At 41.7% G+C, this 14,256-nt stretch overlaps 1 protein-coding gene across 2 annotated transcripts in view; it reads right to left on the reverse strand.

Annotated features, from left to right (window-relative positions):
• The window catches only part of TMEM131 (transmembrane protein 131), a 183,903-nt gene that overhangs the window by 6,534 nt on the left and 163,113 nt on the right, over positions 1–14,256 (reverse strand). Inside the window, exons 34-38 of one of the 2 annotated variants that reach the window (XM_077814774.1) lie at positions 12,749–12,873; positions 12,418–12,576; positions 10,044–10,209; positions 660–781; positions 463–559 (exon numbers count right to left, since the gene is read on the reverse strand). In XM_077814774.1, the coding sequence (XP_077670900.1) occupies positions 463–559; positions 660–781; positions 10,044–10,209; positions 12,418–12,576; positions 12,749–12,873 (669 nt within the window). The remainder of the gene's footprint in view (positions 1–462; positions 560–659; positions 782–10,043; positions 10,210–12,417; positions 12,577–12,748; positions 12,874–14,256) is intronic. The other variant, XM_077814779.1, reaches the window with a different exon arrangement.

Below are 14,256 nucleotides of genomic sequence, written 5' to 3' on the forward strand. Positions count from 1 at the left end.
AGCCACAGACCTTACCGGGAATTTAGGGGAGCTGATGGGGGGGGTGCCCCCGGTTCTAATCCCCACAAGGAGGGGCTGCTCTTCCAGAGAATCCTGCAAGCAGTGGACAAAGCAGGCGGCTGCCAAACAAGGTTACAAGGGAGCATTGCGCAACTTTAAACGAGCACGTTCCCTAATTGATCAGCATGGTAACAACGAAACACTGTTAACCAGGACAACGTTAAGTGAGGAGTTACCGTAGTTCTGAACCTTGGACTTGCTAATGATACTCATGTTTAGAAGGTCATCTTCTGATATCCTGAAATCTCTCAAATTTTCAATAAAAGCATCCCTTCTAGGAACCAGAATGAGCTCCTCCTACCCATGCAGAGAATGCCTCCGTTGACTTCATGTGTATTCCCTAACGTTTGTATAGGGATGTTGAGGGAATGGGGGGATGGTTTCTAGAAGTGTATTAGTTACCTGTCAGAGCCATCGCTGTCAACAGGTGTGTGAGAAATGCTGATATTGCCAGAAACATCTGCTTTATTTGGTGAAACCTTTGCTAACCCACTACCACCTGCAACAATGAATTCAAACTGAGTAAAGCAATGAAATGGTACAAGAACATCATCCAACACTGTGCAGCAATAGGTATCACTCCAAAACAGTTCCATTACCTGGGCTCTTGTCGTAACCTGCAGCTACAGCAGCAAAGGTGGGATTTCCGTTCCTGCCAGGGAGAGAGGCTGTCTTTGCCAACTTGTGTTTGATACCATGAAGGGGCTTGCTTTTTGTTTCACTGGCGGGAGGGGGGGAAAAAAAAGGGTAAAATGTTGGGATTCAGCACATTACTAAAAAAGGAAGTTCTCAGGACTAGTATTTAACTGGCTTTGCAATGATATAAAGTTATTGCATAAACACTTACTGACCGTTTTGGCCAGAATATAATACCACACTAGTTCCCAAAGCCCAGTTTTTTATTATCCTGTTGACATTTAGATCTGTGACTAGAACAATCAGATGTCAATAATTTGACTACATAATGAAGCAAAGGAATTACTATTGAGTGATTACAAACATAGAGGCTCCAAGCAGCAGCATTGCTGAGATCTAGAGGAAACACATTAGTTTTCTTAATCTGGAAGAAAAGTTTAGTTAGGCAGGACCTAGAAAATAAAGGCAAGAAGGGCTGGATTCCTACAGGATATGGAGGATGAACTAGAGTTAGGATTTGGGGTGGGGGACAAAGGTAGATGAATGGAAACATTACTTGTAATTCTTTTTCTCTGAATATACAGGTTTCAAAAGATAATCAGATTTGGGTCCATGCTTCTAGCTTTGAGGGAATAAACTTTCTGTAGCTTAGAATTCTAAACCTAATGGTTCCAGCAGGAGGTTTCATGTTCTGCCCCTGCAATGCAACCATTTCTAAATCCTAGTACCTCTTGCCATTAGCTGCTTTGTACGCAAAAGGTGGAGATGTACAGATTTTGAAAAATCAAATGGACTACAGAATTTTGGGCTCTGAGGGGAGGTGCTCAGTGGAGCAATGATCTAATATATCCTTCTGTCTTCAGCAAACATTACAAGGGAAGTAATTTTATTTTCAAAAGGTGCCAGCTGAAATAGGTCCCCACTCTTGGGCACTTAATTTCCAGAGTATTTCTCTAAAATATTTCCAAAATATTTGTCTCAAATTTTTTAGAAGTAAACATACCTGTATGAACAGAAAAATTACAAGTACAAGCAGAAGCAAATATACTGCAAGGTAGGAATGAGCTTTATTCAGATGAACCTATCTTAGAAGTTACTTAATGGAGGGATAAAAACATTGAGAGAGAAAGTTATCCTAGAAAATAAAGCTACTGTGGAGTGGGAGACCTAGTTCAGAGAATTTCTGTAGCACTGATGGGCTAAGTTTACAAGCTTGCTGTGAGATAGGCCAGGCAGTAACACCTCACGGAAGCGTGCAAGCTGTCCTCCAAATCTCACACTTAAATGATTATGAGATGCTGGTGGCGTGTGCATGCACCCCTCTCTGACTAATCATGCCGCGTCTATGAAGTTACAAGTCTGCTAAGGAACAAAAATACGAGATGCAGCCACCCATTTGACCCTGGCTTCTGGAAACAGCATAACCTAGGGTATTAGGTTAAAATGAAACAGAAAACTTAAAGCCCTTTCTAAGGGCTTTTAAGTTTCACTACATATGAAAACTTCAGGACCTGTTTATGTTTAATTTTAGTAGAATAGCCTTGTTGGGAAGGACATAAAGGCAGAGGAAGAACGTTGGCTGGATAACTGATTTAATTAAGGTGGAATTTAAGCACTGCCTTTGAAAGGAATTTAGGTGCCTTAACATCCCAAGTATCCAGTGACTCAAGGGGATGTTTTAGTAGCTTCCTAAATACCACATTAATATCTTACAACACCTGGGACTTTTCAGTGGAAGGTTTTAAATGCAATGAAGTCCTTCACGAGACTGATGACTTTGGGCTGCAGAGGAACTGGTCTATTTTCTATATGGCTATGAAGTTGAAATGGCTGTGAAATGTATTTTACGGATGAGATCTGTAAGACATACTAAGACAGGAGAAGAAAGTCAAATAGGCTCTCTCTCCTTTCATTGCTTTGCTTTTCTGGAAGACTCCTGAGCAGACAGAACTTCAGACACATGCTTAGGCACATCTCTATCGCCTTAGGAGCCATGCTATCCTGAGCTGGGCTGTAGTAAGGTTCAGAGTTTACATGTGACAAGCCAGTTGCTCTCTCTCATGAGCTGGTTGGATCCTTTACTACTACAGTTAATGAGGGAAATGTACATCAACACCCCAACTTCCACTAGGCACAGAAGACATTTATTCTCCGTGTGCTTCACTCAATGCCGTGTGCAGAAAACCAGTAACTTTGCAGACAGGCAAAGTGAACAAATCTATTCTAGGTACACACCACTCCAGGAGAGATTATTTTCCTTGTACAGTTCCTGGAGTAGTTCTTGAGATTTTTGGTGTCAGTGCCCATTTGGCCCCTGCATATGCTCCACAGATCATTGTTCCCAAAAACTTCCCTCAGTTCCTTCTTCATTGCAAAGCCCCAAGATGGTGACTCCAAAACAGAGCGGAAAGAGAGCAAGTAGTGAAGCACCCATAAGGACACCCATCTCAAAGAACTCCAGTAACCTCTCAGAGCTGTGTTGCTACATGTGCTCCACTTGCGGTAACTCTTTAATAATACCCCCTGAAGGACATGGGGGGTTTGGAACTCAGTCTAAGGCCAAGGCAGTGTCTGCCCAGGAAGCATCGACCAAGGTATGTCATCTTGAGGAAGTGTGGATCCAAGCCCATGCAGCAACCTTGCATATTTCTGTAAAAGGACATGTTTAGCAGGACCACAGACATGCAATACAATCTGGTAGAATGAGCGATGACCTTAAGCAGGCAGAGTGCATTAGCAACTGCATAACAAAAGAGCATGCAACCAGAAACTTAGAGAGCATGTAGGTAATCACTGGAACCCCTTTAGCTCTGCTGGCAATAAACACAAAATCTCAGGGAACATCTAAGGTATAAAGGCCAGCTTCCTGTCTTGACTGATGAGGCTTACAATAGACTATTGGGAGATGAATTGATTGATATGAAAATCTAAAGTAACCTTGGGTAAAAAGTGTGAATATGGTCAAAGAGAAACTTTACCTTTGACAAAGATGGAAATGGTTGACCCTCCATATGAGACTCACAGTTTCTCCAGCCTTTTGGGCAGAGGTAATAACCACTAGAAATGCAGTTTTCACGGAGAGGTTCAGAAGTGAACAGGTTGCTAATGGTTCAAAGTGTGGCTTCATCAAAGCATTGAGAACTAACTTTAAGTCCCAGGTGGGAGTAGAGTGTCTAACATTTGGGAAGAGGTCTAATAGCTCCTTGATAAATCTCAACGTTGCAGAGTAAGCAAATTCCGAGAAGGTTTGTACGGGAGAATGGAATGCTGTGATGGCAGCTATGTGAATTTTAATGAAACTCAAAAAAGGCCTTCTTTCTTCAGAATTAATCAACAGGAGACAAATTATAGTGAGTACACCAGTGGTAAAACCTTTTCTATTTCTGAAAGTAAGGTAAGTTTTTCTGGTAGTAGACCTTGAGCTGCAGCAGGTTCAGGTCAGTGCTACAAAGGACATTCTCCAAGTCCTGTGTGAGAAGACTGGGTGTCAGTGGAAGACCGATGGTTGGTTGGGAGGTCAGGCAAAGAAAGTGAGGAAACCAAACCTGTCTTGGCCAGATTGGTGCATTCAAGATGATCGTGGCTTTGTCCTGCTTGATTTTGTATAACAACCTGAGAATCAGCAGCAGCAAAGGAAATTCGTATAAGAGATTCTTCACCCAGGAGAGGAGAAAGGTGTCCCAAGCTTCTCCTGAAATAAAACTACACCCATTTCCAATTGGCTTAGGTGGGAAAAAGATTTTTGGAAATCCTTAGGGAAGAAATATCTGCTTGAGTATGGATTTGTTTAGTTCCCACTTGTGATGTTGAATGAAGTGCCTGCTGAGGTTGTCAGCTGTGGTGTTTCAGAGACCAGGTAGGTTGACTGCCAAGATCAGGATATTGTGGGCTATGCACCAGTTCCATAATCTCATGACCTCTGTGAAGAGAGTAGGGGCTCTCGCCCCCCGCCCCCCTTGTGAATTCATATATTACATGCTTGCCCTCTTGTCTGTCATTATGTGGATGGATTGTCTTTGGATCATGGGTAGAAAGTGTACACAGGCATATCTGACAACTCTGAGTTCCAGAACACTGATATGCAATGTGGACTCTTGGGTAGTCCATCTGCCCCGGATAGTGTGGTCCTGGAGATGAGCTTCCTGTCCAGGGAGGGACACATAGGAAACTTTTGTGCGAGTGGTGGTTGAATGGGACCTCCAAATACGCTTTGTCCAGATTCTTCCACCATTTGATGGAAACCAGAATATGACAGGGGATAGAGAGCAGCTTGTTTAGACTGTCCCCGTTAGGTTGTATACACTGACCTGAACCAGGCTTGCAAGCAATGGAGGTGCAGATGAGCATGCAGCATGACAAAGGTACACACTGCCCTATGCCCAAGATGTTGCAAGCATACTCTGGCAGTGACTTGAGGACTGATCAAAAGGTGCACCATCAGAAGTGACACAGTGAAGAACCTGCCATTTGGAGATGAGTTCTGGCTGTGGTGGGGTCAAGAATGACCCTTATAAACTCTGTCCTTTGTACTGGTAGGAGGGAGGACTTCATGAAGCTCAGCTGGAGACCAAGGCTGTTGAATAGTAGTAACCCTGAAAAAACTGCCAATATGACATCTGTGTAGAAGCGTCCCTTGATAAGCCAGTCGTCGAGGCAAGGGAAGACCATTACTCCCCACTGATGAAGTTGTGCAGCCACCATTTCCATGACTTTTGTAAACAGCCTGGAGCAGTAGCTACTCTGAAAGAAAGGACATGATGCTGGTAGTGGTTCTGCCTCACCATGAAGTGAAGACATTTCTTGTGAGATGGGTGTATCGCAATACGAAAATACATCTAACAGTCAAGGTCACAAAGCAGTCCCCTGGTCCAGAGACGGAATGATGGCTGAGTGTCACCATCTTTAATTTCTATACCTTGACAAAGGTATTCTGCATCTGTAGATCTAAAATCAGTTGCCATTTGCCTTTCTTTTTTGGTAACCAAGTCGTCCTTGGAACAAAGCCCTCTTCTCTTGTGTTGAGTGGGAACTGGTTCCATTGCTCCTAAACAGAGAAGGAACTGAACCTCTTGTTTCAGAAGAGGTTTGTGAGAGGGGTCCGTGAAAAGGGACAGAGAAGAGGGTGGAAAGGGGGCACGGAGCAGAAATGAATGGTATGTCCTGATGTTATAACCTCCAAAACCATCGGTTGGAGGTAATCTGCTCTCATGAAGTATGAAAATGGAAAACAGAATCCCCATAATGTAGAAAGTTTGATGGAGCGCAGCAACAGGATCGCAGGAGTATTTATGGCTCTCAATCCCCATAATGTAGAAAGTTTGATGGAGCGCAGCAACAGGATCGCAGGAGTATTTATGGCTCTCAACAGAAAAGTAAAAAGGAACATTTGGCCTTTGTCGACTGCTGACTCAAGGTTGCTGTAGCAGATGAAGATCTTCCCTTTTGAAAGCTGGGCTTTTTTCTAGGTGGTTCTGATGGTCTATGGAAAGTGTAGAACTGAAAAGGATGTGATCTGCACCATCTGATATAGAGTAAACCTTTTATCTGCAGGGGGACATATGCCCAGCGAATGAAGACGAGCTCTGGATTCCTTCAAAGTATGCAGCAAATCATCTGTGGTGTCCCTGAACAACTTTAGACCATTGAAAAGGAGGTCCCTTACCATGTTGTGGACGTCACATGGAAATCCTGAGAAACTGCTCTTGTGGTAGATGTTCAATAAGAGCTAATCATTGTATAATTAATGTGACTGTAATTTTCCAGAATTGCCTGTGCCCCAAAAGGTCACAGGGAGTAATCTTTGAATGCTGTTGCCCATGACTGAAGAACTCAGCGGGGGTGGAACAAGGGTGGGGGCAGGGGAAATAAAAACTCCCATCCCTCAGCTGGGACATAATACCTTTTGTTTGGTCTTTTAGTTGTTGGGGGTGGGGGAGCAGTAACAGGAGTCTGCCAGACGGACTGGGTAGGTTCTATAAAATACTCGGCTTACAGGGAGGGCTCCCCGTGCTGATGACAATGTATGCAATATGTCAACCAATTTGTGCTGTATCTTCTGCACTACTTCTAATAGGAACTATCAGATCTTGAAACTGTCTGAAATAGTAAACATGAGATGACAGCTTCATTCAGAGAGAAAGAAGAAATATTAGACTGTGGAGTAGCTTCCTTGTCAGGTCTCCATTCCTGGTCCTCGAATGTGTCATCCTGTCTTGGAGATTGTTGAGGAGGACCAGAAGCCCTCCACACAGCTAAAGCTGTCATCCATGCTCTCATCCTAATTACTGCAACATCTCTCTCTCTGGCCTTGAAAATATGCAGTCTTGCCTTACTGATATCCACTCAGAAGGCTAATTAAAGGTGATATTAAGGGCCTGTTGCTTTGATTATGTCACCCTTCTCTTTGAATCTCTCCAGTGGCTCCCCCTGTTCATTCACACCAAACCTAAGCTTCTTGTCTTCATTTTCAAAGGTTTTCAAAGCCTATTCCCACGCTACTACCTATGACCTCTCATTCACTATTGAAATGTTGACTCCTGCCTCTAGTCAGGAACTACCTCCACTGGCCACTTACATCTTCAGACTTTGTGCTTTCTTCCATACTGCACCTCACTCTTGGAGGAGCTCCCTGTAAATATCTGAAAAGCTACCTCATTATCCTCCTTCAAACTCTCCTTTGACATGATTGCCTACAAAAAATGTAATAGTTGGTTGATGTGTAGAGCCCACTGCCTATCAGGCTGACCAATGTGGTACCATGGTGTTCTTGTACTTGCCAGTCTGTCTCTCTGTATCCATTTGATATCTCATCTTATACTTAGATGCCACAAGACTGTATACTTAGGCTCTTCAAGGCAGGGACAGTTTTTGTTTTGTGTCTGTACAGCACCTAGCACAATGGAGTCCTGGTCCAGGACTAGTGCTCGTAGACATATGATAATAATTATTATTTTTAATTAACTATTTAGAATTACAACTTCCAGACAAACTAAATTTCAGAACACTGTTTAGCAGAGGACAGCATTATCCCATTTCAATAATTTTAATCCCCACAAAAACAAGCACATCTACCCAAACACACTGCAGGAAAATTTAAGCATCATACTGATTAAAAGCCACTGCCAATCCTCACTGAAATTAATGCAAGTCTTTCAGTTGATTTCAATGGGCACTGGATAAGGCCCTGAGTGCTCTTAAATGAGCAGACGACTGAGCCAGTGCTAACGGGATAAAATTTAACAAGCCTGTTGTCTAGTTTTGCTACTCTAAGCTGGTAAGAAAGACTGTTGATATGCAGCCATATTTTAGCCATCAAATGTTGAGAAAAATCAAGTTACATGAAATCTGAGCAGAAAGGTCATACTTAAAAGATTAACTATGTTCTATAACTCAGTATTTCACTGTTCCCTAGATATATATTGCAAATATTGAGGTGAATTTATATAAGGGAAAAGTAAAAAATTTAAGAGAAGTCCCTGTATTTTAATGTTACTTAGTCTGAGTCTACAACAATAGGGATAGAGGATCTAACTTTAGCTGCTGAATTTTTAAATTTTATTTGTAAATATTTAATCTTTACTGAATCAAAATAATATTAACTGTGCCCAGGAAGTAAAATATGTATATTTTTATACTTTAGGGCAGTAAGTTTTTCAATTATAAGGAGGAATATTGAGATTACACCACTCAGTAGCAACAGAAAATGTTTTTATCAAAAGAAAATGCAGGAGGGAATCAATTTTTCATGGCTACATTGCTATCAGCATCAGTGGGGCTATAGAAATATAGCTTTATGGAAAAATGCAACACCATTTTAGCTTATGTTTACCATTTCCCCTATATGCTTATAAGAACCTACAGCAGAACAGCACAAATTAGCAGAATCAGCTAATTCCATATAATCTATGCTTTTAAAAACAGATTATGTGCAATTGTTGACATTTGATAATCAGATGGTTAGGACATATAGGCGATTTATAACTATATTTCTAGTTTTTTCCACTAAATGTAAAGTTAAGATTAGCTAGAATTTTTATATCAGATTCCCAGTTATCTGTGTTACATGGAGGATCCCAAGCTTTCAAAAGCACTGCACAAATTTGAGATAATGTCTCTACTATGATATGCACGAAATATTATTCCTTTTAAGTTTGATAAATGTATGATCATTAAAGTACCAGTGTCCTGTAAATGGATGACTCTGGATGTAATAAAATGATAGTATGTCTATAATTATATTATGTTCTTACTGGATAAAAGGAATATATGCAATCATTCTTTTCAATAAACTGGGTAAATCTAGTAAAACCAAGATGTCAGACCAGGTCTACACTGAAAACTTACATCAGTATAACTGCATTGCGCGTGGATTTTTCACATCCCTGAGCGACGCAGTTATACCGACCTAACCCCTGGTGTAGACAGCGTTAAATTGACGGGAGGGCTTCTCCCATCAACATAGCTACTGCCTCTCGTGGAGGTGGATTAACTCTGCCTATGGAAGCAGCTCTCCTATCGGTAAGGTAGTCTTCACTGAAGTGCTACAGCGGAGCAGCTGCATAAGTGCTGCTACGCCGCTACAGTGTTTTAAGCGCAGACCTGCCCTTGGTTTCCTACAAAGATAAACAATAGACATTAACCCCAAGGGAAATAACGGATTATCACAACAGGCAGATAAATGGGGATGACAATGGAAGTTTAACAATTTCAGAACTACTGTGCTGAACAGACTGACAACTGGATTTCTTGAAGAAGTCAACTGGATAATTTTCAGCTAGCATTGCAGTGGCTAACTGGAGTATGTATTAAGATTACTCGAATCTTAACTGGAAAAATCAATCATTGCTTATCACCTGACAGTGCATCAATACATTTTGCGCAAAAGTACTCAAACAGCTTAAAGTGCAAGTGTCAGAGGAATTCAGTTGTTATATCAATTTCAGCTTCCCAAAAGAATCAGCAGTACAATCATGGATCCAGAGGTCTCAGCAGCAGCATTTCAACTGCAAGCAGTGGTCTATGACAAAACATTTTCCCAATCTGCCATGTTGAAGAACCAAAGTTAAGAAACCCCAACCCATTGCAAAATTACAGGAGTGATACATATACAGGAACAAATTCAGAGCATTTTAAATCAAGAACCATAGACACTTGCACGGGAAATGAAAAGAGTATTAAAAGGGAGAGAAAACACATTAAGAAATATACTTTACGGAAATATACTGGCGGGGGATGACTTAGATAACCTAACAGCTCTTTTTCCACCTCTAATTTGTATGTTTCTATGAGCTTCACATAATTGCAAAGACTGAAAACTTGCTTAACATGAGGTAGAGATTTCAACTTACTTGCTGTAACTGCTGTTCACAATACTACTATAAGTGCTCCGTGGCACAAAAGCTAGAGATGCAGGAGGAGGAGATGGAGAGGCAGGAGTTGGTGAGGTCTGTCGTTGTTTCAAGAAAGCATCTGCGTTGAGGGTTTGCAGAGACAGTTTATAAAGGTTGTCGGTAGCTGGGAAACCAAGGAAAAAAGGTCTTATAGTATTTCATTTCACCACATGGGCCACTCTTAAGGAGGTCTGTCATCCTTTCTGAAGTACTGTATCTCCTGCTCGTATTCTCATAGAAATGTTTACATCAAAATATATTCATGTAACAATATTTATGTATTAAATATTCATATCAGATTTTCAGAGAGAGAAAATGGAGAATTAAGTGAAATGAATATCAACCAATATAATGTCACAAAAAGCTGGGCTGAGGAAAGCTGTCTGGGAGTTGTACTGGTGACAGAACTTCAGCAAAAAGTAATTTTATTATAGCCTGTAATTCTCTGCTAATAAACTATCAAATCATGGTAGTGGCCTTCCACCCCGGAGTCTGTGTAGATTTCAGTCAGGTGAAAAAGCTGTTTATCATTTTTGCTAAAACACAAGGTGAACAAACTTCTGTGAAAATGAAGTTTTCCAACAATTTTGCAAGTCAACCTTTCCCACAGTTCTAGTTCTCAGTGCTTTGTTTAAAAACTTTGTTTTTAAAAAATCACGTATAGGTTAATAATGAATGCAGAAAAAACACAGCTAGATCCAGAACCAGATTTTGTCTACTACAGGAGGAGATTTCTGAACTGTCAGTGAAAAAACTGCTGCATACTGCAGTACATGAAGCCCATACCGATATAGTTGCTAATTAAAATTGCTGCAGGACTGCACATCAGACCTATATAGGAACGTGTTTGGATGTATACCTTTGGGATAGTGAATTGGAGCAAAGGCAGCAGGTAGTTTATTTACAAAGCGAGTTAAAGCAGCATTTGAAAAGCATGGAATGGGTAGAGAAAGGTGTATCTTTAAACATGCCTCCATTTCCCCAATTAAAAATCTCCTATTTTCCTCCATTGTCTGTAGCCTTAGCATCACACTCGACCATAAACTGTTATCCTACCACATCATCTACATCTGACAATCATCACCTCTACACATCCCTGCCTTAGCTCCACCTCTGCTGAAATTTTCATCCATGCCACTTAGCTCCTATCACACTGACCTTTTCCTATGGTCTTCATTAGTGCCTGCTCCCTCAATGCAGAATGCTGCTGCTTCTCTCTTACACACCTAGGAAGTGGAACCATGTCCACCCTACCTCTGGTCTCCACCTACACAGAACTAGAGCTCCCCATTATCTTCCAACGTTTTGTGACTGAAACTCTCAGGCCAGGGAAGATGACTATATAGGGGCAGGAAGGCAAAAACGAAAACCAGCAAATGCTACTATAATAACTATAAGAGGCATATGTTTATACCCAAAGCAATCTGTGCCAGCAGTGACAAAGATCTTCCTGAGAAAGTGGAGTCAAGCAGGAACTCTGCATTTCACAATTTTTCTCCCTTCCACTCGTGGCATAAAGCCAGGTTTGATTGTTTCTCTGGTTTCTAGCCCTGCCCTGAAGTATCAGTCATCAGTTGGAACCAAACACAGCCCTCAAAGCCTGACTGAATAACAAATGATTGAGGTGTAGCATTTGGCTTCAAGTTGTCCCTGGTCCCACCAGAATACTCTCATCATGTATTATTCACATCTATAAGCAGTTTTGGGGTACAGCTTGGATGAAAGACTCAGGCAAAGCTGGTTTATACTGTAGGGAAGGGGAAGAAAATGGTAAAGCCTTTTTAGTAAGCGTTCTGGGAGAGGGACTGCTTTATTATGTCTGTACAGAACTGAGCATGAAGTGGTCTTGGTCCTTACTGGGGGCTCTGCCTGCTACTGAAATGCAAGTACTAATAGTGAATAGTTTCGTCTAATAAATACTCTCTGGTTACTTCAGATATTCTCATTATTGCTTCCCTAGGATATACAAATTGTCTAGTTTTAACCTCAACTGCAATGGACCTGACAAAATAGAGCCCACATTTCAAAAGACTGGTGCATTCTGTTTTCAGACGATCAGCTATATTAATATTCTTCCCATCATTGCCAATTCTCAGTTTTTGCACAATTCTGCCCACTGCTAAAGAACTGTGGAAAAATCAAGGTTCTACCCCTCATTTTCAGACCTCCACATTACCACTAGACATTGTCAAAATGGGGGCCACTACAGAAAAAATAGGAACAGGATTGTGTATGGCGGGCAGATGGGAAGATTTAAAGAAGAATCACAACGAACAGTCCTTGCTGTTTTGCAGAACACTGTAGTCTCCTGTTGTACAGTAACTGTACTTACAGCTGCCTGCTTTGTGAAGTGGCACCGAGTCCCACTCTGGTGGTGGAGAATCTTTTTCCCCTTCTGAACTGCTGGTATTGCCTAATTCCTGTCCAGAGCCACTGGGGAGAAATTTTGCTAGTGCTGATGGCCTGCTGTCCATTAACTTATTGTTTGGACCTGTACAAAAAAACAGAGCAAGCCATAGCCATTAAGAGATGCACTTCTTTCTCCTTGGGCAGAGATCTAGAAGCTAGAACTCTAAAAACTGAAAAATTAAGAAACCATTCGTGTAATTTAACAAAAATCCAAACCCCAAGATATTTGTTTAAGAGCAACTGGTATATTGTACCTCTTGTTTTCGGGAGGTTTCTTGATTTGGACCCATTTGTCAGCATGTGCTGAAGAGACATCTTGGATGAAAAGGTTTTGCGCTGTTTGTTTTCCAGTGGGGGAGTATATGGTAATTCCAAGGAACTAAAGTGAAAACATGAACACAGATTTATTCTTTGTTGCTGGGTGAAGTGTTGCAGAAGAGTTTCACTTATATACACGCCGTGTAGTTTTATACAAGTCTGGTCTTCTCTGACTTGCCTCATTACTCCCCTGCCTTTAGTCCATCCTGATTGCAGCTGCCAAGATCATCTATTCCTGTTGCTTTAAGTCTCCTCTTCTCTTTACATTTCTGCATTGGCCTTCCTTGTTTATGTCAAGCTTCTCCTCCCATTCAAAGTTCTCCATAACTGTAACTCTGCCTTTGTCTACATCTCTGTCCTCATCTCCTCCTACACCCCATTGCACTCTCATGCACCCAAATCCCTGGGTGCCTCATCACCCCATCTGTCTCCTGCTCCAAACTCAATCTTTATACCTTTTATGCTGCTGCCCATATACCTATAATGGCCTCTAAATTAACCCATAACTTCAAGAACCCACTGATTTTTTTCACACTGGAGCTTTCTGATGGTATAAAACTGTCACAGCTAGGTAGGTGACGAGCTGTGATTGCCCCTCTTCCCCTCTGTTCCTTTTTCTATTCTTACTGGCTCAAACATTCCTGCTACTCCCATCATCCCATCTTGACTCCCAGTTAAACATTAAAAAACAACAAAACTATTGCAACCAATAGCAAGTTCATTTGCCTGTATATTTTATTCTTAATCCCCAACCATTCAGACTGTAAGCTCTTCAGGGCAGGGGGGAGTCTCATCCAACACAATCCTCAGTATGGCCTTTGGATGCGGTCATAACGTTTATTAATAAATACCTGTCTATAATTTGGAAAGCAAACAAAATGTGATCATGGTAAAGGAAAGAGGGGAGACTACAATTAGCAGCATTTTCAGAAGCAGTCTGAAGGAAATCAGTGTATACACTCACTCTAGATTTCTGCTAGTCTAGTATTTATTTGCCACAACCCCCGGGGGAACACAAATTAATATTCTGCGTTCCATCTATTATGCAATTCAGAGGCGTGGCATTTGTGATTTTATAAAACTCCCCAGTCAGCAGTGTCGGAAAGAAATGGGTGTAGTAAGACTAAACCTCTCTGTCAGCACAGATGATGCAGAGGCACAGTAAAAATCATTCTAGCACCAGACAAGAGGAAGAAGTAGCAGTAGCCTTCCCAGATCACTGATCTGAGAATCTGATCCATAAATTGTGAGTAGGGCCCTACCAAATTAACAGTGTTCAAAAAATGTGTTCCAGACTGTGAAATATGATCTCCCCAGTGAAATCTGGCACCCAGCTGTGGGTTCCTACACTGTGCAGGGCTCCAGCGCTAGTCCCGGCCCAGGATTCAGACTTCCTCTTCCCCTGCAGGGGCTGCTTCGACCCACCTCTGGGATCTCCCCGGCT

This window comes from Eretmochelys imbricata, chromosome 1, assembly GCF_965152235.1.
Source record: "Eretmochelys imbricata isolate rEreImb1 chromosome 1, rEreImb1.hap1, whole genome shotgun sequence".
NCBI lineage: Eukaryota > Metazoa > Chordata > Testudines > Cheloniidae > Eretmochelys > Eretmochelys imbricata.